The following is a 26,791-nucleotide window of genomic DNA, read 5'->3' as shown; positions in this document are numbered from 1 at the left end:
TTTCAAAGGGAAAGTGTGCGGCAGATCGTCACCCTAGATACGGGCTCGGTCTAAACGCTGGGTGGATCACAAACGCCGTTTCTACAGGAATCACAAGGATCAGAACATCATGGTGGCATTGTTACATGTCACCTTACTTGCAAAGCCAAGGTTTTCTCAGTATAAATGCACATTTGGCATAAAGACATTCATTATTCTGTACAGACCGGATCCACAATGGCTCTCTGGAACGAAAGCAAAGCCGTTAGCACTTTATCTCTACAGCTGTGAATGATGAGTGTGCATGTGTAACTTCTTATTTTGGTGCATTTATTCATTCATATCCTCCATTTTGTCCACATTGAGAAAAAAGACCCTGGTTCTCAATGAGGCCCAGGAGTGACTGAGAGAGTAAACCACATCGATAGTACGTTAGGAAAGATGTAACATTTAGGTACCAAAAACAGATATGTACACACAACACATTGCAATGTCACTTGCAGAGTTTGCTGTCTGCTGCCGAAGGGGAAGATGTGTTTTTTGAGCACAACGCTGGCTTTCCCTAGTCGGAGTGAACGTGTGGGAGTTGCAGTGTAAGACAAGTCGGCGAACAAACGCAGTGAAATTCCATGATTTAAATCAGACAAAGAGACGGAGAGGGAGCGAGAGAAAAGGAGAGAGAGAGAGGGAGAGACGCTGACAGATCCTGAGAGGAAATGTGATTGTGAGTCTCCACAGTCCCTCCAGTCTCCTCTGCTGGTCCTTTTATCACACAGTTATTATTTCTACTCACAATCAAACTCCAGCCCAATGTTATTTAGAATGACAGCTGGAGGGTACAAGACAAGGGAGTGGCAACTATTCTGACAAGTTCCCTTCACTTTCCTCAATAATGCATGAGACACATTAAGGAATTAGTTTAGGGAGACAATGAAGCAGGAATCCAAGTGACTACTCACAGTTATGATGCTGTTCAATGATCCTGGTACACCAGTAAGGCACCAGCACTGATGAAGGTCACCGCATGCTCTCTGCTTGGTCTTCTGGAAAACAGCTCAACCTAGATTTGATATAATGAATGTAGAAAAACAATGAATGAGGTCTGAGGTCAATGAATAGGATGGTGGATAGAAATAAACAGATCATTTGACAACATGTGACGTGTAAAAAAGAAGACGTTGCTGTTGGAATAGAGGTTTTAAAGAACATTATGGAAGTAGTGAATGTTTGGCGAAGACACAAATAATGCAGCTAAAGAGTAAACAGTTACAGACGAAGTTACTTCCTGATATCTCCGGAAAATGACTTTGTAAAAAAAGTGAAATTGGACCAGTAGAAAAAAATACTTGATTACTGAACATGTCATTTAATTTTTTTAATTTACAGTCATTTAGCAGACGCTTTTATCCAAAGCGACTTCCAACACACATTTGAAATTTATCTTGCACCCCTCATATGACACACAAACACATGCATTAAAGAGAGCTCCCTTGGAGCAGTTGGGGGTTCGGCAGTGCCCTGGAGGCAAACTGGCAACTCACCAGCTACCAGTCCACTTACTTGGTCCATACGGGACTCGAACCGGCGACCCTCCGGTTCCCAAGCTGAATCCCTATGGACGGAGCTACTGCCGCCCCGTCATGAATTAGAGACACTTACTTCTTGTATCGTGACACTAGCAGACACAATATTCACACTTATATCGCCTTAATTGCTGTAGAAAGAACGTTTATTGCGTTACTTTAAGCCGCTTGTTGTTTCCTGCACGTGCAAGTCTCCAGTACTCAATGGTGGAATCGCACCGCGGTGCCATGCCGCCCCCTGGTGGCGGATTCTATTCACGGCTCGACTTCTCTGCGCCCCATTGAGCATGCCTGGCTCCTTCTCCACCGAACCCAAAACACAACACCGTTGAGACATGGCGGCGCTGGCATCGCCTCTTCGGACCTGCAGAGGAATCCTGAAGGAATTACGAGCGATCCAAGGAGCTCAATACAGACAGTCACCTGCATACAACTATGTCATGGATCAGTTTCGGAAAAATAAGGTGAGCGACCCACTGACGAGGCGGATCCGCTTCTATTCGGATAATGTTAGCATGCTAGGCAGCTAGTTACCTTTGTAGTATGTATGAGAAACACATGGCAACGTTTGTTTAATGTCCCGTTTGTAAGCACATGGTTACAATCTATATAACTTGTATTTTCACTCTAAGATCTTCCGTTAAACATGTAAAAGAATGATTTAATGATCTAACGCTGTTGTTTGGCTGTCTGAAAGCCATGCAAGGTGACATTGCTCTGCTAGCATGGGCTAACCAGAGAGTAAGCTTAACATGCTCAGTTTTAAAAGTTACAATTGTATTTTCATCAGTTTTAACATTTAACAAAACTCAACAGACTGTAACCATAACGCCACTTATTAAGCAACAAAGCCATCGTTGTTTCGATCTGTTTCCTCGACCCTAACAAAGCGATAAAGTTGATGAATATAGAATTGTTTACATCGTTATTATATTTGTATCAGCTCAACGTGAAGGTGAAGCAAAGGCATGCATAGAAATAAATTCAAAACAAAGCAGCTTTTTCTGCCATCACTTAAATATTCACACATACACACCCCTGATATTCAACCAAAGGCTCCTTCTGCATGTTGATGTGCAGTTAAACTGAGAGATTGAACTCATGAAACCAATCACAACTGTTGTTTCTACTGCGTTAATCTAAATCAAAGTATTAAAGTTTCTTTAACGTTGTGGCCTCTATCGCTGTTTGTATTTGTGTACACACTGAACACGGCCCGGCTGTCTGATGTGATGACGGGTTGTGATGTGTAAGTGTGTGTATGCTTTTAGCTCTCATTAGTTGTGCTTAACTGAACATGCTGCTTCACCAGTGTGGCTCAGTGCTGAAGTCACTGAAGCAGAGCGGCTCAGAGGAACTCCAGCCTGTCAGTGTGTGTTTGTCCCCAGTGTAGGAAAAGACCCAAAGGCACCGCCGTGTGTGTGTGTGTGTGTGTGAATGAAGAGGCTGAGACAAACGCTCTCTGGCCATGATGTTGTTGTGGAAAATGGTAGTGAGTTAGTTAGTTAGTTCGTTAGTTAACCATGGAATCTGCTCCTACCATCACCTCATGTTTGTCTCCTCTCCTGCCTCCTCTCCTCCCTCTCTCAGATCACAGGGGAGAGGTACTGCCGTGCCCAGCAGGAGGCGCTCCACGCTTCAAACACGTATCTATGTCTGCTGTCTTCCACCAGAAGCCACGTGATCCTGCACGACCTGTACCACAGCAAGGGAGAGCGTAGCATCGAGGAGGCGGCCGGCTTAGTGGGGCTCAGGCTGCCCACTCAGCCAGGAGGCAAAGGCTGGGAGAAGTGAGGAGGAGAAGTGAGGAGGAGAACTCAGCCTTACTCTGAGGAAGGGACTCTGAACCTGTCTGTGTCTGTGCTGTCTCACAACTCTACATGTTACACTTCATGCTATGTCCATGCTGGGTTTGTCAGCAGACGAGATGAGGCCCAGGATGTTGGGTGAAGATGCTGGTGATGATGAAGCTGTGAATGTTCTGCAGCTTTACGCTTCAACTCCTTTGGTCTGTTAGCTTTTTATTCCCTCAAACTGCTATCAGGCCACAGCAGCTGTTGAAGAGGACAGAGTGTCATCTCCTTGTTATTCAGTTGTGTCATTAAAATCAAATCATTTTTTCAAATTTCTGTGAGTTTTATTCTTTTATTTCACCTTTTCATGATTGTGCCTGTATGAGTGTGTGTCACACATCATGTAAGAGGATACAGCAGCCATGATGAAGAGGAACCATGAGAACATAAGCAGACACACACACACGTATCGCTTTCCAATGATAGTAGCAGGATAGGATGAGGAATGTAGAAAGTAGAAAGTGCTTGAGCCTCTGTGTCTCATTCTACAAGGTCACGTATGTGAGAAGTCATGATTCCAGATATGGAACAACAAGGCTGGACCAGAGAGGAGGGGGAGGAGGAGAGACACAAACGCACACACACACACACGCACACACACACGCACACACACACACACGCACGCACGCACGCACACACACACACACACACACACACACACACACACACACACACACACACACACACACACACACACACACACACACACACACACACACACACACAATCTGAAGTCCCACAAATGGCCACAGAGTGAATTGAACGCTGCAGAATGTCTTGAGGTGCATCCAGTGTCGCCTCCTCTTTCCTCTCTCCCCTCCTTGTTCACTAGCCACCTCTCCTCTTTCATTACATCTCCCCTCTGCTTTCCACTGGTGACTAACATTTCCCCTTCAGTGTGCATCTAAATACAGCAAGCCTACAGGAAAGCAATGCAACAATGACACACACACGCTCACACATGCTCGTTCTCACACGTGCACACACACACACACACACACACACACACACACACACACACACACACACACACACACACACACACACACGTTTGGGGATCTAGGGGGGATTATAATAGTAGAGGTTGATATTTTCCTACATGTACCCCGGTCAGTGAACTCATCAGAGATAATTAGAGCCGTTATGTCAACACGATGATCCGCTACATGTAGTTAAACGTTTGTGAGTGACAGGTGGATGAGACGAGGGAAACTAAGCGAAGGAGGGGGGAGGAGGAGGAGGAGGAGGAGGGAGAAGAGGAAGAAGAGGAGGGCGGAGACTCTTCCTCTGACCGAGTGGATGCTGCTCGCGTCCTTCATTGGTTCCTTAAGGGGAGGAGAGGAGTCAGCATCCACACTTTCTGTCAAATCTGTTTAGGAGAAGGAGGAGCGAGAAAGTCCGCGCACTCTCCAAGTAGAATTGGCTCTTTTTTTTGAGTGTTTGGATATAAATGAGCGTTTTGTTTCGTCGGGGGAGATAAATAGATAGAGAGAGGTTAACTTTGCATCAGAGAGGATAAAAGAGAGAGAGCGCGAGAGAGAAAGGAGACGTGACCAAGCCGGGAGCGACATGTTTGGCATGATCAAGAATTCTCTCTTCGGAACCACCGAGGAGACGGAATATAAGCTGCTCAGCACGGAGACGAAGGTAGGACAACATCCGACACAAACACACACACACACACAAACACACAAACAAACACACATCAGTCTGGTATTTAAAGCTTTCCCACGCGCCTTTTCCCCTCTGACCTGTGCGTAATCAGCCTGTATCCTAAAGGTGCCCGGTTACGCTCCTGTGCTCACCTCACTGATCAATCATTCATTCAACACTTCAACACTAAGAATCAATGTGAGGATGCTTTAATGATGAAGACGGGCATCAGCTCTTCGGTGTGTCCTCCTCCTGTGCTCACAATGTGCACCTTGACTGACAGTCAGACAGACAGACAGACAGACAGACAGACAGACAGGCAGACAGGCAGACAGACAGTCAGTCAGTTGGCTGCATGTGACTGTGACCTTTCAGGTGATCCTGCTGTGGTGTGCAGAGCAAAGCAGCCAGAGGTCCAACAGATCCGCTCATTAACAAAGAGAAGACACCCTGAGCTTTAAACCTTAGGTCACCAAAGTCAGGAGAGAGAGAGAGAGAGAGAGAGAGAGAGAGAGAGAGAGAGAGAGAGAGAGAGAGAGAGAGAGAGAGAGTCCACAGGGGACAGCTGCATGACCTTACACTGGGAAACAGAGCAGATCAGAGCACACAGACATGAATGAGGTGTGTGTCCTGATAGTGACAGGGAAAACTGAAAGATTGTGACACACACACTCACACACACATTATTAGTGTGATCTCCATGCAGTTTACTGAAGTGAGGTTTCTTTCCCTCTAGATTTGTTTCCCCCTCTCCTGCCCTACATGTGCAGTGTGTGTGTGCGTTTACATCTGGCCTCTGTTTGTCTCAGTGTGTTTACTTCTCTGGAGCAACAGCTAACATTTATGTGACAGGGAGACAAAAGCAGCCCGGCTGATCAGACAAACAGGGAATCAAGCGACACACACACACACACACACACACACACACACACACACACACACACACACACACACAGGAGGGCTTATCTGCTGTGACGTTGTTTACTAGCATCTATTGTCTGAAGCTGAGGCGACTGAGGCTAAAGTGCCACATCAGACTCAATCAGGCAGAACTCATTTAGACTGAAAAGTGGAAAAGCAGGATTATCATTAGCAGCTGATGATGTATATTTAATTCAAGCCTAAGGAGAAAACGTCCCCTCAGCCAACAAAAAGGAGGGCAAAGGTCACTGTGACCTATAGCAGCACAGCAGCAGTCCTGCAGCTGTAAACACTCTTTGCCATGGGACTCTCCAGTAGTTCAGATGTGTTCAGGCTCCTGCAGCTTTGTGTCTCTGGTTACTGCAACAAGCTGCTCCTCCTAATTGTTCATCAAACAACCTGGAACGCTCCCTAGATTGTTCAAATCGCTGGACTTGACTGATGTTTAAACAATAGCAGTTGAAACCTGAGCTCCTCACCTGATCTTTGACTCTGACACCCGGCACCCTTAATTAAAAGGGATTACAGAGAATAGAATACACGAAAACACAACAAGAGCTACATGGAAACACGCATACACACATAGAGTACATACCCATGGGACCACATACACACACACACACACAGACACACACACACACACACACACACACACAGGAGATGCATGACAGGTCTGCCGGTGATGTAAAGTGTAATTATTTTAACAGAAAAAGAGATGACAAGTCAATTAATAGTCATCTTGTTGATAATAACTTCTGTGTGCTCGCAGGAACAGAGTAATTATCACTGTTTAAGCTATAAGACAGCAGCTAAACACACACACACACACACACACACACACACACACACACAGGCACATGACAGACGTTAATTGCACTATTTAAACAAACACCGTTCACAACAGGAGTCGTGCCCGATGGCATTAATGGTGGCTCATCTGACATCAATACAGAAGCAAAGCCCTGTAATTGCCATGCAGGAGCCTGAGTGGCTGTCACAAGTTTCATCTTCCTGACAACACAGCGTTCTTTTGTACCCTCAGGTTCTTGGAGTGACTCTGAAAACGGTTGCCAGGTTATAGATATGATATATGTGGAGGTATCCTACTAAACTCACACACAAACAACACACAGTCTAAGGAGAAGTAAACATGGATGCACGCTACAGGAATGTGGGTTGGCAATAATAACAGTATGTAAATTATTTTCCTGTGTTCAATCGCGTAAACAAATGCACAAACATGCACACACACACACGCACCTACACTGAAGATTGGAACCATAGAGTCAGTGGAGTGGAACCAGCATCTGCAGCAGAGACCCTCTGTGTCCCGGCCTGCAGGGATCAGATCCTTCAGAACACATCGGACTTATTGCTCAGCAGAATAAATGAGTGATTTCATCATATTTAATGTTAAACTGTTGCATCGTATTAATGCTGTGTGTTCATGTGTGTGTGTGTGTGTGTGTGTGTGTGGAGGGGGGGTTGTGTGTTATGTAAGACTGTGCCTCTCTTGCCTGTTTTCCTCCGTAGGCTGACTGAGCCCTGCAGAGAAGAAGGAATTAAATTAAATCAGTTTAAATGTCTGATCTGCTGCTTCTTCTTCTTCTTTTTCTTCCAGCGGCGTGTTATTCCGCCGCCCACTGCCGTGTCACACACCCACACGTGTTCAGTGACACGAACGTAAACATCCAAATAACAGAAAGATAGACACACACAGACACGCACACACACACACTGAACCATTCAAGTGTAACACTGCAGGGCTCCCATCCGTAGGAGCAGATTGTCAACATCAATGTGTCAGAGGTGAATCACGTCTGACCTCAGTCTCTGTCCGCTACGCATCACCGGGAAGAAAACAAAGGGATGTGTTCATATGTGTGTGTGTGTGTGTGTGTGTGTGTGTGTGTGTGTGTGTGTGTGTGTGTGTGTGTGTGTGTGTGTGTGTGTGTGTGTGTGTGTGTGTGTGTGTGTGTGTGTGTGTGTGTGCAAAGGCAATTACTGAGGCAGTTACTGAGTTTATAGACCGGAATCTGGGGATGCCAGTGACATCATGTATCGCTTCCCCTTAGGATGGCGTCAGCTTCGATGTTCGCCGATATGACGCTGGCAAATATGCTGCCGTCTCTTCAGAGGGCCGAGCCTATGACCAGGTGGCAGGGGAGCTGGTGAGGAAGCTGCTCATGTACATCGGAGGGAGCAATGAACAAGGTAAACAAACCAGAAGTGCCTGATGAATAAATAATGAAACTAAGATCTATGAAGCATTTGACATATGTCAGAGTTTAGTAGTGTGTGTCATGTCGTCGCTCTTTACAGTCTCACACACACCCTTCCCTGTCTCTCTGAAGGTGAAGCTATGGGTACGGCCACTCCCATCATCGTCACGGTGTACCCGCGGAATGACGGAGTGCTGTCTCGCCGCTTGGTGGTCGGCATCCGCATACCGCCTTCCTACCAGCAAAGCCCGCCCATGCCTACAGACGAGGCCGTCAGGATCGAAGAAAGGCCCGGCATGACCGTCTACGCTCTGTGGGTGATGTCTTTCTGCTGTGTGGAGGGATGGATGGATGATGGATGGAGGGATGGAGGGAGGGAGGGAGGGAGGGAGGGAGGGAGGGAGGGAGGGAGGGAGGGAGGGAAGATCAGTTTTATGGTTTGGGCACTGAAGTTTAAATCTGTTAATTCACCTGAAATCCCCTGGAAATAAAGTTTAATCATCCAGAACAATTCCAATCATGTCACCGATTTCCCGCGGCCCCATCCTGTGATGATTGTTGCCGGGCTCAGTCAGTCAGTCAGTCAGTCGGCTTCATCTCTTCTGTTTCCTGTGCTCACATGCAGGCAGTTTGGAGGCTTTGCAGCAGAGAGCGAGTACCGAGCAGAAGCCCTGCGTTTGACTCGCACGCTGGGTGAGACGGCCCCCTACCAGCGCAAACAGTACTTCTGCTGCAGCTTCGACCCACCGCTGAAACCTTACGGACGCCGCAACGAGGTGTGGTTTCTACAGGAGGAGCCATAGACTCCACTCCACCAGAGGGGAAACAGATCTCTCCCTCACTCACATCACTTATACTCCTCTAACTCTTAACAGTGCTTGATGGCTAAGAACAGTACAGTAAACTAAGTGACCTTTGAAGGAAGAAGGCTACTTGTGTGGTAGAATAATAGCTATTTCTTTTTTGTTCATCATGTTTTCTATATTTTTGTTTCAAGGCTGCATGTGATCGCTTAAAAGTGAAAGGCTTCCAGTCAAATCTGATGTTGAGACATGACAGGAGAAAGACTAATCAGATACAACCTCCCCCCACAATCGCTCAGATGGTAACGCAGAGAACTATTGTAGAACACCCATGTGTCCAAAGGTTTCTGGTTCAAATCTCTCCATTTCCTTTCCATCTCTGCTCTGCCTACAGCTCACCTAGTAAAGAAGTAGGTGCTCTTAATTTGCTATACGAACCAGATTCCGTCACGCAGGTGTCATGTGGAGCAGTGAGACCGTGGCCCCCTTCGGACCCGGACTGAGGACCCAGTTTCACAGACCCACAACATCGACCTAGAGACACTGAGCTGCCTTCTTTGGCATTCAAGTGAACAGGAGAAAGGTCAGTTGCCGGTAACTTAATATTTTGTGGTGGAGGACTGGATGTCAGTAATTTCATGTATTTTTAAGGGTAGATAGTCACTGCACAGCTCAAGTTCCCCTAAAAACACAAACTTTGCACATCTCCCATTGATTCTAAAGCATTATTTAACATTAGAGACGTCGTAGTAAGAAGCACACTTCACTTTCTCCTGAATATGGAATGGGACAAAAGCAGGATTTGAGCCATAAAGCAGAACTTCTTTAGTTTTAGGAATTAGTGGTTGTTGCAAAAAATGTATATTATAAACATTGTGGTTTTGGTTTTTGGTGATAGTTGAAACAAATGTGTGTGTGTGTGTATTAGTGCTTAACACTGCCATATGTGCTGAGATACATGATTTTGAGATAGATTTACTTCCTGTACAGTATAAAAATAACAACTGTAAAAGGTTCTGTTCAAGTTTGGGTGTTTCATAATGAAATAAATGTAGTATTCTGTAGAAATGGACCCAGTTTCAATTATTACCGTGAGAGATGCTGTCAGGAGTGACGTCCCTCAAAAAGTGTTGGAACAGGGCCAGGGGAGTTTTCAATAGACATTTATTAGAATTAATTATTAATTGACAGAAACATGTTGTGTAAGGAATAAGAATCACAAAAGAGATAATTAATATACAGACATTTGGTTAAGTAAAGCAAACTCAAAACAACAAACTAACTTCAACAAAACTATCCAGTCCACTACAGCCGTGTGCAAACAGTCCTTCAGACGAGTGTCGGGCGGTGCAAAGGGAGGTGGGGATGCCATTCTAGGGTACATTCTGCTGGTTGCCTCACCCCTGTATAATCAGGAATTAATGCTTTTGTATACAGAAGTTTGAGAAAGCAGGCAGAACCCTGATGTGTGTGTGTGGTGACGCAGCGGTGCGGCCCTGTAACCCCACACCGCCCGAGTTACACCAAAGAGTTCTGTTTCAGCCCGGCTCTGCATACATGAATACAATAGAAGCTTAGGTTGGAGCGGAGGATATTCTTCAGGTAACCGCAGCTGTGAGATCACACACACAACCTTTGTTACCTGTGGAAATATTGCACATTCGCTTTTTATTTATTTAATAAAGAAATCTCTGATGCCTGTTTTTTTAAACATCAAGTTGCTCCATTCAATCAGATCACCATGGAAACACACAACCTGATGTAAAGGCTCATTCTCTTCTAATGGACATGCTGTTGAATCAACCAGTGTACCGAAACAATGCTGCATTCCCTTTCCAAACCAGTCGTCATATGAAGAATTAGAATTCATCTTCATCACGTCAAAACAAAAACAAACTCAATGTAAAGAGATGTATAGGAAACACACGCAGTCCGAGCAGTGACACTGCAAAAATACCTTTTGTAATAGAATTTGATTTTGTTAATAACTGCAGGACCTGAACTCAGCGTCTCGCTACAAAATGTTTTGGTTATAAACCTCCGCTTTAAAAAAGACATTCCCTGTGCCGAGTCCTGTCTTCAGCTGTGACTCGCTCTGACTCGCTCTATGAACACACAGCATGGATCAGAGGACGTTAATCAATTATCTGTACTTTCAAATGAAGGCAAGAGAATGGGAGAAACTAATTATTATTTTGTAGAGCCGACTGCTTTGTTAAGACTTTTCCACAAAACCGTGAATCATTTGTAAATGATCGCCCGCATCTTTAAAACCTCGACTAATTGCGCTTCCCTACACATCATGATCAAGTAATCATCTGACATCGTTACCTCTTGGCTTAGAATGTATTTGAGATAAAGAGAGGAGTGACTGGAGTGATGAGAGCCCGAAGCTCAGTTGGTTTTCTTGTCAGGGGAGTTTGGGAAAGGCGCGTATGGAGGAGGGCGCTCCTGAGAAAAGGAAACAGGGTGAGGAAACAGGAATTACCAAGGATCTGACAGCCAGGAGCAGAACAGGAGTGAGGCATCTTACCATGGGCATGTACACACTGTGCGGGTTGCTGGGGTTGTAATAAGCACTGCCTGCTGCTTCGGCCGCCTTGGGGTTACCTGAGCACCGAGTGAGACACGACAGAGGCAACAGTGAGGGAGGACCAACCTATTTCAGAACAGGCACCATAGCAACTAACACAGCAAGAATCAAACTGATGGGGATGCATAGAGACAAACATTCTGCTTCCTAAAATAGACAAAGTGCCAAAGTGACATCTCAGCACTGAGGGTGAGGAAGAGGAGGGATTCTTCATCAGCGTATGAGAGCCCAGCACCCATGTTTTGGTTATGTGCTTCAAAATGATTGACTGATTGATCAGATCTGATGGGTGCAGTGACAGACAGACCTTGGGCCACTGGTGGTGGTGCTGCTGACCAGTTCTGGGGGGGCGGAGTCCAATTTTGGGGCGGTCCAGGGTATGGGGGAGGCGGAGCCATGAAGTCATATCCAGATGGGTACATTCCTGCAACGCCCAAGAAAACACAGTGAATGAATAGATAGATAGAGAGAGAGAGAGAGAGAGAGAGAGAGAGAGAGAGAGAGAGAGAGAGAGAGAGAGAGAGAGAGAGAGAGAGAGAGAGAGAGAGAGAGAGAGAGAGAGAGAGAGAGAGAGAGAGAGAGAGAGAGAGAGAGAGAGAGAGAGAGAGAGAGAGAGAGACAGAGAGAGACAGAGAGAGACAGAGACAGAGAGAGAGTCCACAGGGGAAACAGAGCAGATCAGAGCACACAGACATGAATGAGGTGTGTGTCCTGATAGTGACAGGGAAAACTGAAAGATTGTGACACACACACTCACACACACATTATTAGTGTGATCTCCATGCAGTTTACTGAAGTGAGGTTTCTTTCCCTCTAGATTTGTTTCCCCCTCTCCTGCCCTACATGTACATGAGAGAGACGTTTAATCGCGCTTGTCCACTCCTGTACCTGCAGCAGCTGTTGGATAAGGGTAGCCCATGTTGCCAGGGGCAGCAGGAGGGGCCTGGTAGAATCCATTCTGTTGTGGAGGGGGGGCGTAGGGATAGCCGTGAGCCGCCGGTGGAGGACCGTAGCCGTTCATCATCCCGGGTGAAGGATAGCCGAAAGACGGAGCGCCATTTTGGGGAGGAGCAGCACGGGAGGCTGAGACAGTGGGAGAGAAAGGAGAGTCTCACTTATAATGACCTCACTTCAGCTCTTTAAACGTGCTGCTATGAACAGAAATGCCAAGTTTTCAAAACAACAACACTTCTATTGACCTATTTGGATGAAAGTTTGAATGGAGGGATTTGATATCTTCTGTGTACCACTGACTGAATATTTAGCCCTTTTAATACAGAATGGGAAATAGTAAAAAAGATAAATCCACACACACACACACACACACACACACACACACACACACACACACACACACCATTTGTGGCCAGTTTAAAGAGATGCTGTCCCAGTTCTATGGCTCCTCCACTTGGGAATAACATCTTGAAGCCGGCCTGACCCTCCCAACCACCTGATGGGAGAGAGAGAGAGAGTTAATTAAAACATTCCCTTATCTTTATTGTGGATGTAAGACCAGGTTAAACTAGTGGCTGCATTCTTTCATGTCTTTAGTGAAACCCACCGTTGGGTTCAGCCTTCACCGTTCCTTTAATGTAGTTTGCTCCAAACACTGGCTGTTCAATGCTGCAGCCCTTCATCAGATAATAGGGGAACATGGCTGAGCCCAAACAGTCCTTTGTGTTACTGGACACAAACAGCAACTGAGCCAGAGACAGAGAGGAAGAGTTACAAGAGCATCACAACAGCTGACCAGGACAACACACAATGGATACAAATGTTAGCGTCATAAATCCATGCGGCTGCAGCAGTACCCTGTACGGTGTGAGGTAAACACTGCCCTTCTTTGTGCCTCTCAGCAGGTCCGTCTTACAGCTCACATCACTGAACGACAGCTCCACATTCTTGCACTCCCTTAGGACGCTGGAAAAAGGAAAGACTGGTCAAAACATTTGATGGTTGATAGTAAAGCAACTGTGTAGGAGAGACGAGCGAGCGACAGAAACTTTGCACAATGTCGATATTCCCCTGTACAACGTGTCAATACCCTGAAACCACAGCAAACGTTACCTTACTTCCTGTTTTGAACGGAAGCTAGCTAGCATTAGCCATACCTTTATCTACAACAAATGAACAGCTGTGCGGAAAGCTGGACAACAGTGACAAGTCAGCCATTACTCTTACACCAGCGGCCTGGATACATTAAAAAGACGTTATCGCCGGCAGCAACTCGGATTGAATATTCTAAAACTAAACAGGCCAGCGTGAGATTTTGAGAGCTAGCTGTTAGCTTAGCTCGAGCTTAACTACGCACAGGAGGGAAACACGCCAACAGGACGGGCGACACCGGGCTAGATTATCAGATTAACAATAACATGACATCAAATATTCATACCTTTCTCCGTTGCTTATTAAAACGCCGCCGTTTTGTGAGTGATTTCGATTCAACGCCATGTTTGTGTGTGTGTGTCGTCTTCAGCGCCCCAGCCTGAGCTCAACTCTCATCTGACTGGGCTGCCCTGTGACGTCATGGTATAAACATGTGATCCAAAGTAAACACATCTGATGGATTGCGTCAACAGGGATCATATGAGTAACACGTTACAAACCAGAGCTATGTGTGAGCCTGTGTGTCAATAAAAAGGAAAACTAATTAAATAAATGTTCACACAATTTTACCCACAATTGCACAAAACGTAACCGTGTCATCTCAGAATTAACTAGGCTACATGTTAAAATTCTCTTCGTATTATCCACGCTTGTAAGGACAGTGGTGACCGGAACAGGAATTAAAATAAAAAGTTATTGCTGGTTACGCAATCATCAGAAGGGAACAGGCGTCGCCATAAGAACAGGAGAAAGGTTGACTCGACACCAGAGTTACGTAATGCTTTCATTTAATTGCGCCCTAAGGATAAAGCGGGCCATACATGCACACAACATGATGTATTATTCATACTTTGACCTTCAAATACTCCGCTTATTCTGTCCTACTTTTTCCCGTGATGTTAAACTTAAATAGAATCGAGCGTGTTTTAGAAATCTTAACACAAATCGTTTTCTTTCCTTCTGTTAATGTCAGTAAAAAATAAAAACATTTTAAATTCAACTCCAGGTTCAATCAATTAACGCTAATCAACAGGTGTGCGCGCGCGACCACTTCCTTCCGCCGTAAAGAAAAAAGGTTTCACTAATCTTAGAGACCGAGACCGTATCGTTAAGTCTTTCAAACTAGAAAAATGAGTTATAAATCAGCAAGAATCCGTTTGTTTTCTTTCGCTTTAATCTTGGTGTGTCAGAACAGCTGCTGTTTGTCATCTATCCAGAGGAAAACAAGCGATAAAAGAGCAGAACTGCTCCTGCCGACCGTCAGCTGCTCTGCCCGGCTGATCCGAGCTGTGTTTGGGCCTCGGGTCAGCAACATACACGTAAAGAGTATGGAGGCTTGCTGCTTGTTTATCTAGATTTTAATCTTAATTTGGAGTGGAGAGTATTCACCTAGTCGTTCCTTTGAAAAAACAAAATCTGTATCTATATTTGTGCTTAAGTAATTAGTCAATATCAAATCAATCAATCAACCCTGTCATTGTTGTCCTCTCAGATGACTCAGGTGCCACAGTCCCAGTGCCTGAAGCTGAGGGAACCTGTGGAGTGAGAAAGGGCAGAGAGACAAACGACAGCCTCTCCTTCTTCAGCAGATATGACAGCTGCTACACTCAAATGGAGGTCAGACTTGTGTGTGTTAGTTTACCTTTAAACAGCATACATGGCTTCTAACCTCCATGTTGTGCTGGTGTTTGGGCCGCAGGGCAGCAGAGTGGTCGTCCCTCTGCAGATCCAGCTGGCAGGAGAGCATGGATGGTACCGAGTGAACATCAGCTGTCCTCTGATCAAGTCACACAGCCAGAGGACCCATCCCGTCCCCACACGTCAGTACAAAGAGACACACACACACATACACACAACGTCCTGTACATCTGAAGCTGAACCTCAGAGCATTGACACATTGTCTTCTCTGCTTGAACAGAAGTGAGTAAGTTTTGCAAATATTGTGGTGTTGTTTTCCTGCAGAATCTGGAAAATGTGACACCCAAAGAAACCTCCGTGTGGATTGTGGCCCTGAGAGAATTACTCGTGATGCCTGCTACGAATTGGGATGCTGCTTCGACGCTCATGATTCATACTGCTACTACAGACCCAACAGTAAGTTTGATCTCTAGAGAAGAGGCAGAGACAAAACACAGACGTGGGGTTCATGTTTCCTTCCTTGCTTCCTTCCTTCAGCCTGCTCTCTGGACGGACACTTTATCTTCTCTGTCAAGGCTTCGGACACAGACCCACCGCTCGACCCTGGCAGCCTCTCAGTCAAAGCTCAGCCTCAGTGTTTCCCTGTGATCGTCACCACAGACGCCGCCGTCTTCAAGATCAGCATCACGGACTGTGGGGCAAAGATGAAGGTGATAATCAAGATTGGTTCTGACAGCAATACTGGAACATTTCAACAACACTGTCTAGACATTTACACACAGGATTTCTCTTCATCTGGTCCTTAGGTAGTTGACGATGAGATGATTTATGAAGTGGAAGTGGAGGAGGAGGAGGAGGTGGTGGAGGAGGAGGGCGAGGAGGTGCAGACTGAAACCAAACGTTCTCCACTGAGGTATTGTGTTGCCTTCCAAACATCCTATTGAGGTGTGACCTTTGTTGTTAGTGGCTTCTTCTTCCTCTGACGTGTCTGCGTGTTCTAGCCTCCGTGTGCAGTGTCAGTACGACAGGTCAGCTCTGAAGCGTGCAGCAGACTTGTGGTCCTCGCATGCCGTCACCAACCCGCCCCCTGCTGTTGCATTCGGCACCATCCGGGTGCAGATGAGAATAGCAACAGGTACTGAAAGAGATAGTTTGACTTTGCGTTGGGTAAACATATGAGTCACGCTCTACAACAACGCTGGCTCTGTGTCCAGATGACTCATTCACATCCTTCTTCACGGACGACCAACTTCCCCTGAGGTTGCCCCTGCGTAAAGCTGCGTATGTGGAGGTTTCCATCCCTCAGCCGTCCCCGGACCCCACACTTTCCCTGCGCGTACAGGACTGCTTTGCCTCCCCAGCCTCCAGACACTCTGTGTGGACGCTTCTCTACGAAGGGTGAGGTTAGCCTGATTCACAGAGAAGCATCAACAACATGTTCTCTTGTATTTGGAACATTGACCTGTTTTGTGTTTATGATCCCCGACAGCTGCCCCAACCCACTGGATGACATGGGGAGCTCCGTCCCTGTGGACAGCCAGGGGAGGACCACCTCTCACTCACAATCCAGGAGGTTCGATGTGAAGACCTTTGCCTTCTTAGACCCTCATACAGGTCAACCAAGTCTGGAGGAAGTAAGAGTTAGGATTCATCAGTAATGGAAGATTGATCTCTACATATAAGGTCTTTACTTTGATATCTGCTTAACCTCTCACTTAGATGTTCTTCTACTGCTGGGTGGAGATTTGCCCTGAAGATGTGGACTGTGCACAGAGCTGCTCCATCGTCTGTAAGTGTGTGTGACTCGCTGGCTGTGTTCTTTATGGATTCGGCAGCGTTGCATATCCTGTCCCTCTTCCTCCCTCAGCATCTGAGGGCGACAGGCCGAGGAGAGAGGCGCAGTCCAAGTCCAGCCAGGTCCAACTGATCTCCTTAGGACCGCTGCTGACACAGAACAGCACCCAGCTGACACAGAACAGCACCCAGCTGAAGGATAGTCCATGTGTCACACAGAGTCATAGTAAGCCCAGACCTGAACCAGCACAGGCCAGCAGAGGGGCAGTGGTTAAGGAGGCAATTCCAAGTTGCCATTGGTGTTTGACCACATGTCTGTCTGTCAGTGTTTCAGGTGACGGTGTATCTTCTCTCTGCTGTGGGTGTCGCCCTGCTCTTGGTCCTGATGGTCACTGTAGGGTCAAGTATCAGGAGATGTCGGCCCAAAGCAGAGCGAGCGCATTACAGCAGACAATCTCAATAAACCCTTCTCTAATACACCAGTGAATGAGTGTGTGCTGTGTGTTCTGTGCAATCTGGGGTTTTCCCATTTTCTGAATACAATCCTCACAGCCTAGACGGACTTTTCCTCTTAATATCTTTGTACATTGAGTGCCATTGCCTTATCACCATGGAGACGGCAGTGTGGATCCCAAGCAGCTCTCCAATAAATCTAGAGTTCTGTAGCAGAAGGGATGAATCATGGGACATAAAGCATCATGATGTGCCCACCTCACTGTCACATCTCAAACACAGGGGGCTATCAGGTATCCTCTATCTGTGAAGTCTGCTTAGTGATTCAGTCAGTCATCCAAATTGCCATTATTGTATTATTAGAAGAAGACCCTTTTATTATACCAGCAACCTGAGAAATTTAACACACACACACACACACACACACACACACACACACACACACACACACACACACACACACACACACACACACACACACACACACACACACACACACACACACACACACACACACACACACACACACACACACACACACACACACACACACACACACACACACACACACACACACGAATCAGGAAACCAGGAGTCGACTTCATGTTGGTTTATTCTGTGGCTAAAACAAAACGGTGACATCAGCAAAGAAAGGGAATGTGCTGCCTCAGTAAGGTCTGAACTTCCTCTGTGCCCTCAGCAGAGCGATCCTCTGTTTATCCTCCTCAAACTTTTTCCGTAGTTCAGCAATATCTGGAAGAGAAGAAGGAAAGAAATCCCGGTCACACAGAGCCTCAGGCTGATGATGAAGCACGTTAAAGGAACATTCAGTGGTAACTTACGTTCTTTCTGTGTGTTTCTGTGCTGCCAGGTGTAGAAGTTCATGAGCTCTTTCCTCTTCTTCTTCCTCTGCTCTTTCTGTAGCGCCCTCTGATTGGCCGCTTCACTGTGGGGGCGGGCTTTGGCGCCCTTGCTCCCTCTGGTGACCTTCACCCAGCCCTCCTCATCCTCCTGCTGCTGCTCCGCCTCCTCCTTCTGCCGCGTTGCTTCCTGTGTGGCAAAGGGAATCGCAATTGTAGTCACAAATCCATCAGGGTTTAGTGTGTGTGTGTGTGTGTGTGTGTGTGTGTGTGTGTGTGTGTGTGTGTGTGTGTGTGTGTGTGTGTGTGTGTGTGTGTCTCACCTCTTCTTTGCGTTTGTCATAACCTTCCATGAAGGAGTCGATGGATTGCTGCAGTTTGTCCAGATGAAGCGTCGACTCTGTGTAACGGTGAATCCATTCTGAGGAACAACACACACATTAGTGACACACTTGATTTTAAAAGGTGACCCCTGCAAAATAAACTATATCTTGTCAGGATCAATCCAATTTAGTGATTAAAGATGCAACAACCGCAGTCCAGAGAACGTTTACCATTTACAACACAAACTTCATGATCCACGATGACAGTAAGAGGAAAGAGAACACATTTTACATTTAGACCAGATAGACGCACCAACTATTCAGTATAAATGAAGCAAAATGACTCCTGAAAGTTGAAACACAGGGGAATTGTGAGAGCAACACATCAGCCTCCTAAAATCAGACTTGGGCTGAGAGTTTCCATATTAACTCACTCTGTATGCCGGTCCTCACGGGCCGCTGCTCTGTGGAGACCAGCAGAGCGACATCATGAGGGTGAGACTTGGCTGCTGTCACACTGGAGGACTTCTCAAACACGATGTAAGCCACTTTGAAACCCTGGCAGAGAGGAAACAGGGGCAGAAGAAGAGGCAGTGAGAAAGGAGAGGGGATGGACCCAGCTGATGTTTGGCTCAAGAAAACAAAGATTTCCCCGTTTCTTTACCCAAAACAAAACAGATATAGCTTCGTAGAGAGATCTGAGACGCTTCAAACACAGACAAACTGACTCAACGTGGCTCAAACTGGCGATCTGAAAGAATTCAAACCTGTTTCTCAGCTGGTTGGAAGTATCTGGACAGTTGGGGTCCAGACTGCTGAAAGGAGCCCGGGTGGTCTCGGAGCTCCGCGGACTGAACGGCGCCAAACCGGGAGAACAAACTTCTGACAACATCCTGACGACAGAAACACGCAGATTAAATATACAGTACTGTTATAATATAAGTCAGAAAGGGACGAATAACCATCGTTGAAGTCAGATCTGGTGGTCGCGTACCTCGGAGCAGTACGGCGGGACGTTGAGGACAAAAAGCGTTCGGTCCTGCGGTCTGTGGGAGCTTTTCTCTGCTCGGACTTTGTGCTCCTTCACGTAAACTTTGTGCTGAGCGGCGCTGTCCGTAGTGAATTGTAACGAAAGGACTAAAGAAAGAAGAAAAGACAACACGTGTAGATATTATTTAAACATTCAGAGTAGAGTGTTGATGTGAGGGCTACAGCTACACGCTAACATCCGGATCAAACAAAATGCCGATGAGATAACAAAGCAGGCCTCTTTCTTTCTTTTTAATTCAAATCCATACGTTTATATTGGTAATATAATGTATAAATACCTGTGAATCCGCCAGGAATAAGACAAGCCTGATTTGTGGCATGTTTCTTCGCGGACGGCGCCATTTTGTGTGACCTTTCACACCGGAAGCTTTCCCAACAGTACTGAATACAAAATCTACGTGAGAATTTTCTCTTTATTACTAAGCGTTATTTGTATGGTGATGTCATTGAAAAACAAACCAAATACTACACAAAGAAAGCAACAAAAAGCGGAGATATAAAAACAAATGAAGCTGAATAAAAACATTTTAGTATTATATTATTGTATAACTAAACGTGTTGAGATATATTTAAATATATTAAAGTCGGATTGATCTGACTTCCATGGTGTACATTTCTAATATAAGGAAGAACTTAAGAGCTTCATGAGTGAATGATCTACATTTAAATGAAACTGTATTGTTTTTGACTTATCAGTGTAGAAACATCTCTGTAGCACAACATCTGATTCCTGTGTGAAAATGTCTCCAAAAAGAGTCAAATGCTGCACGACACACTGATGAGCCATATTACCAGAGAGAATAGAGAATGTAAACATCTGATACTCGGATCAATTGACCCAATTTTGTGAAGGTTTTGGCCGCAGTACACACATTAACATTGGACTGCTGACTTTAGATCAGTTAGACTTACAAATGAAACACATAAAGAGTTTGTAAACATTAGCTAAAGCAGATAATCTGCCCGACGACACCGAGCATCACTGAGGAAAGACAACAAAATCTACAAAGCTTAATGTTTAATGGCAAAATTCCAGACAGATCACATCTCTACTGTCTTCATCGCTGGCATACCACAGAATAACAGGAAGTAGTTTACAGTCCTTCAACATAAACTGAATGTATATTATACTAGAATGGCTTAAACAAAGGCTCCTTCAGAAACACTCAGACGGCACAGAGCGTGTGAATGACTGCTGTCCAACATCTGCCTCTTTGTGGTTCTTGTTCTAATTCCCGTCTACACCCTGGACCCCTCACACAGGTCTGTACATTTAGTCTGGCTTCTTAAGAGCCTTGACTCCTCAGGCTTTAGGTTTGCTGTTTGTTTTCATCCATCAAAAACATTTTTCTGGCCTATTGTGTCAACATTGCTTCCTTTTGTTTGGCTGACTCCGTTGTTGTGTGTCTGTGAAGACGCCGAATCAGCTTGAAAACATGCACAGGAGTGTGTGGAGGTGCAGGGCCTTAAACAAAGTGAAACAGTTTTTAAAAAAGAAAAAAAAAGAGAAAGTAAGCCTGTTATGTGTTTGCCAGTTTGTCATTCTTTACCATTTTGGTTCTTTAGTGTGGCCTGACCTGCAGCTAGATAAGCCCCGCCTCCAAACATGCCCCGGATCACAACGTCCACAGAGTTTCCTATCTGACAGCCCCGCCCTCACTGATCCGATTAAAACCTCGCCCAAGTGAAAAGAAAAAAAATACACTGGTCCAACTGAAAGGACAAACACACGAAACATCCAGATATCACAAAAAACAGAAACACAATCTTCAAAGCCACCCTACGCTGTGTGTGAAATGTGTAAAAATGGGTCTCTTGAGAGAAACGCACGGTGCCTGCATCAGAGTTTATACACAAACACTGAGACTGGAGCATGAACCCGCCCGCTGCCTTCACCAGACTTAGATCTTTATGCGGAAGGCGGTGGCCTGAGAGCTGAGGGGCTCGGTGGTGGAGGTGGACTGTGTGGTGGACTTGAACAGGGCCTTCAGGATGGTTTGGGGGTCCACCTCAGGGGTGGGCTGAGAGGAGGCGCGCTGGCCGGCGGGCCGAGTCAAGGAGGGAGGCAGGCCATCTTTCTTTGTGCCGCCGCCTGCGCCCGGGGTGTCGCTGAGCCTCCTGCAGGGGAACAGGGCGGTCACATCAAGACCACTAAGACATCAACCAATCATCTACACACAAAGGGACCCAACAGATACCAGCACTGAGTCTGCACTGCACTGCATCTTTTTCAGGATAAGATCTGGTTCAGTAGCTAACAAACCAGCATGAAACTAAACTTTAGTAGATCAAACTTCATCCATGAGGAGATTCAACAACAACATCGATAACTGATTTATCAAAGGGTTACTTAAGCTAACACTCAATATCTTGGACACTTAACAATTAATAAGTAAATAATGCCTAGAGAGCCTCTGTTGGATTACTAACAGGTGAGGTAAACTTTATCTCTCACTTTCCTCTGACTTCATCTGAATACAAACAGTTTCCAATGAAGCCAAACTAAATGAGGCCACTGAACTTCAGCCCTGTGTGTGTGTGTGGTCACTTACAGTAGGATGGGCTGATCAGAAGTGATGACGTTTCCCTGAATATGAAGGTTACACTTCATAGGTTGGCCTGGGGCGGACAAAGAAAGAAAAACACAAATGATTCACAGAAACACTCAACCCAAAGTGTTATGCTGTCCTTTACAAGTTATCACACAGAATGAGAGACCTTTCACACACACACACACGTGTGCACCCCCAGCCCAGAAAGCCCTTTGTTTGTTGTTGCTGACACTCACCGTCCAGACAGCGGTTGTTGTACTTCCTATACGCGCTCACGGCGTCCTCTTTACGGACAAACACAACCTCAGCCACGCCCACCTTCACTAGCCGAGCTCGCTTCAAGGCACCGCACACACAGAAGAGTTCCTGTGGACAGATGAGACGGTTCACACACACAGAAAGGCCAAAGAACCCCCCACTGTGACGGAGCCGCACTGAGCCCACGTTCTGATCAGCAGCCATAGTTTACTCACTACTATGTCTTCCTCCGTGACCCGGGGATGAAGGTTGTTCACCGTAATTTTCGTGCCCTCCAAAGGACTGCAAGCAATCTGTAAAGAAGTGGGTGAACACCAGAATAAGTATGTAGGGAAAACAGGGAAGACAAGACCCTCAGGCTCTACACCTGATTGAGGGTTTTTTCCTGAACAGAACCCCGGGCCAAATTCTTGCTGAGGGCAGGACTCCGTACCTGATTGAGAGCGGGAGGCGTGGCTGTGCTGGTTTCTGCTGCGCTCTGCTGTAGAGTCCTGGAGACGGGCAGCATGGCGGCCGGGGAGGGCCGGGGGGCGGCTGCGCTGGGCTTGGGCCTGGCCGGGGCCACGGGGGGCGGGGCCGTGTACGAATCATTCTTAACCACCTTGGTGATGGGGGTCGACATGGAAAACAGGGACCCCATTCCACCGGACTGGAAGAGACAAAAGGAATTAGAGGGGAAACAAGGATGTACTCGCTCACACAGGCCGGTGGTCTGGCAGCGGCACTCTCACCTGTGACTTTAACACGCTGTGACTCGTAGTGAGCTTCATCTGTTTGATGGGGTTTCCATCATGCTGGTTTGAGACGGGCTACAGTGAGAGAGCAGAAGTTTTACAATACGTTTCATTCTTAATCACAGTGGAAACACAACAGCTCATCCCAGTCAGGCGCGTTCAAACAAACTCTACCTGTGGAGCCGCACGCATTCCACTTGAGAGCCCAACTGGTGACTGCTGTAGGAAGAATTGTGAGAAGTAAGTAGGTGAGCAAATACACACAGCATGCAAACACAGCGTCCAGTGTCAGACAGGAACTCCTCCTGGGCCTCACCTGGATGGTCTTGGTGATCTTTAAGGGGACCATAGGAGCAGCTTGTGGCTGCACCCCGCCGCTGCTCCTCTTCAGGCTCAGTCTGTCCCGGGCGTCCATCATCCTGCTGGGAGCGACGCTTTGCTGCATCGTCACACTGCCCCTCATATTCAGTCCTTGTACATTGGGGCTAAACTGCCGGGTGATGATGCCGGACATGTTGCTGCTGGTGTGGATCTGGATCTGGGGCACGCGTGTCTGGCCCTGGAGTTGGTGCGGCGCCACCGCCTTCTGTGTCGTCTGCAGAGGGACACTGAAGTGATTCTGCCCCTGTTTGCGTGAGTTGATCATCTGCCGGGCGTCCTGCACTGATCCTCCTGATCCTCCTGCACTTCCTCCTCCTCCTCCTCCTCCTCCTGCTGCTGCTGCTCCTGCTCCTCCTCGCCCAAGGATTTTGAAGCGAGCGTCTTTCTGCCCGATCTTCTCTCTGGCATCTTTTACTTGAAAAGCTGTAAGGAGAGAGAATCAAGGATAGAAGGAGCCTGAGTCTCTGAAGCAACGCCCTGACTGATCATCACTTCCTATCTCTTCTGATTTCCAGACTCGATTTGATAGAAAACTTAGCATGAACATTTTTTTTTAAATAATACATTGTTATTGGAGGACAGAAGCAAATCACACAATGTAGAGTGAGTGACATTTAAATGAGATCAGAAGACAGCGTCCCCTTAATGAAGCCTGACTGATCTTGGAGTGTACATAAGAAACACTATGTAAATATTGTAACCCTATGTTGGCAAGGAAACAAAGTGATCTTACCAGTTCCTCCTCCAAGCCGCTGTCTGACATCATTCGCTCCAATCTTCTGCCGGGCATCAAAGCCCTTTGCTCCTCCACCGCGTCCAAACATGGGTCTGTCACAAAGTGAGGGTTAGATCAACTCAACAGAAAGTAATGACTAAGACTGCAATGGTTTATATTGAAAAATTAATTGGCACAAACATTCCAAGTATTTACTTTAATATCAATGTGTTGGTAGTAAGAGCCATGATAATAATAAATGCTGCTACAATCATAAGTCCTGTCCAAACACGGAGCTGAGACAAACTGAAGGATCAGATCAGCTTCAAGAATACATCACACACTCACACACATAAGACTGCATTAATATTCATTTGTTTCAAAACACACTTGCATTATGTTATGAAGGTTCTAATTCACTGGTCTCTTCCTAAGCAGGGTTCAGTAAAAACAAGCTAAACCTGCTGCGCCTACATTAAAATCGATGAATAGGAATCCAACTTCACGTTACTGTAGGTTAGACAATCGAGTATTCACTGAACAAGAAGCTTATTGAGTTAAAGCATAAATGAGGATGGGGCTGATCGAGTTCTAAAAACAGACAAAGTCCGCTTCAGTGACAACAGAGCTGTTAGCTAGCTAGGTGGCCTTAGCTGTGACTATCAGAGCAACGTTAGCCAACCACCAGCCGCCACACAGCCAATAACTCTCACATTTACACAAATCGGGAACACGGCAAGCGTCTCTCTTAACATATTACAACAACGTTTATCTCCAATTCAACAATATATCGCCAAGGGCCTGCAGCTAATGCTAGCTAGTTGTTAGCTTAGCGTTAGCGGCGAACATATATCTGTAGTAAAGATTGGCGCAGCAGAGGCTAGCGTTAGCTTTGTTACCCGTAAACACAACAAGTCTCAATTTCTAAAACGGCGGGTCAGAATATCGTGGGAAACAAAGCAGCAATGATGTGCTTAAGCGCACTATTGTTCTCCGTACCTTTTTAGAGGTGCCTTGGCGTTAATGCCGCGCTGTCGTATCACTTCATCCAAAGAAACGTCTGCCATTTTATCCCACAGTGTCACTGCGCATGCGTGAATGGGAAAGTTTACCAAGGGAAACGGCAAGTGGGAAGGGCCAAAACAAATACGGCGCTGGAGTTCTTGCGACATGTTTAAATAATTAAACAAACATTTTAAAAAATATTTATGTATGAACATGTATCCTCTATCAATTGATTATATATCTATTTAGACTCAGTCTTTGTTAAGAATGTTGAAACAACTGTACTACCCTTTCTGCCCTATTACGATCGATTACTTTCCACTGGATGCCGGTTAGCGTTAACCAACATATACCCATGAGCCTTTGCGAAACATAACTAATATAGGTTCACACGGGAAACATATATATTATGGTTATTTAAACACGTTTTAGAACGCATTTTCTATGCATTGAATGCACCTTTACCACGCACAAACTGTTGCAAGTTATCAAACATCATTGCATTCACATTTACAGGCACCGTCTAACTTGCACCATGATACTAAACACCTGCACACTAGGACTAACAGGATCATCGACACTTTATTTGTCATGCCTTAAACTGATGAGTAAGGAAAATAACGATGCGGGGTGACGCCCGTGTCCTCGTTCACATTACGAGATTTATTTTTGAAAGGGTACAGGTCCGCCTGTTATGGTGACTCACCTACTTCGTGAGATGCCTCGCAGTACTAGGATCTTCCCTGACCCCCATATCTGTTGAATATTAATAATATAAAATCCCTGATTGTCTGAAGTAGACCATCCTAGATAACCAATACTATCACCATGAAAGCCATTTACTTGAAGTTCCTTTACTTAAGTTTCTTGATATAGCAGACATGGCACGGACATGTTTTTTAAGTCGACTGTACGCTGGTTTCTTGGTTTCTTCGAAAAAGTGTAAACATATAAATATATATATATATATATATATATATATATATATATATATATATATATATATATATAAAATAAATAAAACACAAAGTCTGTCCATAGCATTCTGTAAATTGTAGGCAATAATGGGGCAAATCATGAATACCACTTCTTGTATGGCAGAGTAGAGATTTTGTCTTTGCGCATGCCCGTATCGATGAGCTGAACGCGACTGGTGATTGGCTGAATCAAGACCCAAGCGTGCTGGAGTTGATCTTGTTCGCATCAACGTCAATAACACATACTAATATGGATATGAACCTCGTTAGCCAGGTAAAATAAGCATCATAGAATAAGATTATTGAATTTTGGTCTGTTTTATTGACATTCATTTCAT

At 45.8% G+C, this 26,791-nt stretch overlaps 6 protein-coding genes and 1 non-coding gene across 7 annotated transcripts; 4 read left to right on the top strand and 3 right to left on the bottom strand.

The window, feature by feature from the left end:
* Positions 1–1,840: 1,840 nt before the first annotated feature.
* fmc1 (formation of mitochondrial complex V assembly factor 1) lies at positions 1,841–3,687 on the top strand. Its single transcript, XM_076164565.1, has 2 exons — positions 1,841–2,026; positions 3,153–3,687. Exons 1-2 carry the CDS (start codon positions 1,898–1,900, stop codon positions 3,354–3,356), a joined length of 333 nt encoding a protein of 110 aa, XP_076020680.1. The 5' UTR covers positions 1,841–1,897; the 3' UTR covers positions 3,357–3,687.
* Positions 3,688–4,758: 1,071 nt separating this feature from the next.
* Positions 4,759–9,852, top strand: LOC143011652 (heme-binding protein 1-like). Its single transcript, XM_076164601.1, has 4 exons — positions 4,759–5,062; positions 8,065–8,203; positions 8,344–8,524; positions 8,837–9,852. Exons 1-4 carry the CDS (start codon positions 4,985–4,987, stop codon positions 9,012–9,014), a joined length of 576 nt encoding a protein of 191 aa, XP_076020716.1. The 5' UTR covers positions 4,759–4,984; the 3' UTR covers positions 9,015–9,852.
* A 311-nt stretch (positions 9,853–10,163) lies between these two features.
* wbp2nl (WBP2 N-terminal like) lies at positions 10,164–14,149 on the bottom strand. The gene is made up of 8 exons (XM_076164536.1): positions 14,000–14,149; positions 13,419–13,527; positions 13,169–13,307; positions 12,965–13,057; positions 12,496–12,690; positions 11,915–12,031; positions 11,548–11,624; positions 10,164–11,465 (listed from the first exon to the last, which is right to left on the bottom strand). The coding sequence occupies exons 1-8, from the start codon at positions 14,056–14,058 to the stop codon at positions 11,409–11,411; spliced, it is 846 nt and encodes a 281-aa protein (XP_076020651.1). The 5' UTR covers positions 14,059–14,149; the 3' UTR covers positions 10,164–11,408.
* A 345-nt stretch (positions 14,150–14,494) lies between these two features.
* On the top strand, positions 14,495–18,172 carry LOC143011617 (zona pellucida sperm-binding protein 4-like). The gene is made up of 12 exons (XM_076164537.1): positions 14,495–15,039; positions 15,206–15,330; positions 15,413–15,533; positions 15,676–15,807; positions 15,889–16,061; positions 16,158–16,264; positions 16,353–16,486; positions 16,566–16,749; positions 16,841–16,985; positions 17,071–17,140; positions 17,219–17,371; positions 17,472–18,172. The coding sequence occupies exons 1-12, from the start codon at positions 14,844–14,846 to the stop codon at positions 17,606–17,608; spliced, it is 1,677 nt and encodes a 558-aa protein (XP_076020652.1). The 5' UTR covers positions 14,495–14,843; the 3' UTR covers positions 17,609–18,172.
* A 21-nt stretch (positions 18,173–18,193) lies between these two features.
* On the bottom strand, positions 18,194–20,196 carry rrp7a (ribosomal RNA processing 7 homolog A). Its single transcript, XM_076164535.1, has 7 exons — positions 20,110–20,196; positions 19,776–19,918; positions 19,549–19,674; positions 19,216–19,339; positions 18,782–18,879; positions 18,441–18,648; positions 18,194–18,351 (listed from the first exon to the last, which is right to left on the bottom strand). The coding sequence occupies exons 1-7, from the start codon at positions 20,171–20,173 to the stop codon at positions 18,266–18,268; spliced, it is 849 nt and encodes a 282-aa protein (XP_076020650.1). The 5' UTR covers positions 20,174–20,196; the 3' UTR covers positions 18,194–18,265.
* Positions 20,197–20,829: 633 nt separating this feature from the next.
* On the bottom strand, positions 20,830–26,406 carry poldip3 (polymerase (DNA-directed), delta interacting protein 3). Its single transcript, XM_076164593.1, has 11 exons — positions 26,183–26,406; positions 25,471–25,555; positions 24,490–24,584; positions 23,692–24,179; positions 23,550–23,594; positions 23,373–23,450; positions 23,075–23,290; positions 22,857–22,934; positions 22,620–22,749; positions 22,384–22,450; positions 20,830–21,949 (listed from the first exon to the last, which is right to left on the bottom strand). Exons 2-11 carry the CDS (start codon positions 25,536–25,538, stop codon positions 21,733–21,735), a joined length of 1,482 nt encoding a protein of 493 aa, XP_076020708.1. The 5' UTR covers positions 25,539–25,555; positions 26,183–26,406; the 3' UTR covers positions 20,830–21,732.
* On the top strand, positions 26,068–26,221 carry LOC143011676 (U12 minor spliceosomal RNA). Its single transcript, XR_012964937.1, has one exon. It is a non-coding gene; the product is annotated as a U12 minor spliceosomal RNA (small nuclear RNA).
* Positions 26,407–26,791: the final 385 nt, after the last annotated feature.

The sequence above is a fragment of the Genypterus blacodes genome, unplaced genomic scaffold, assembly GCF_046128005.1.
Source record: "Genypterus blacodes isolate CSIRO-AG114 ecotype Tasmania unplaced genomic scaffold, CSIRO-AGI_Gbla_v1 ptg000137l_1, whole genome shotgun sequence".
NCBI lineage: Eukaryota > Metazoa > Chordata > Actinopteri > Ophidiiformes > Ophidiidae > Genypterus > Genypterus blacodes.
The sequence above is the reverse complement of the archived record's forward strand: the minus strand, read 5'-3'. Positions and strand labels throughout refer to the sequence as shown.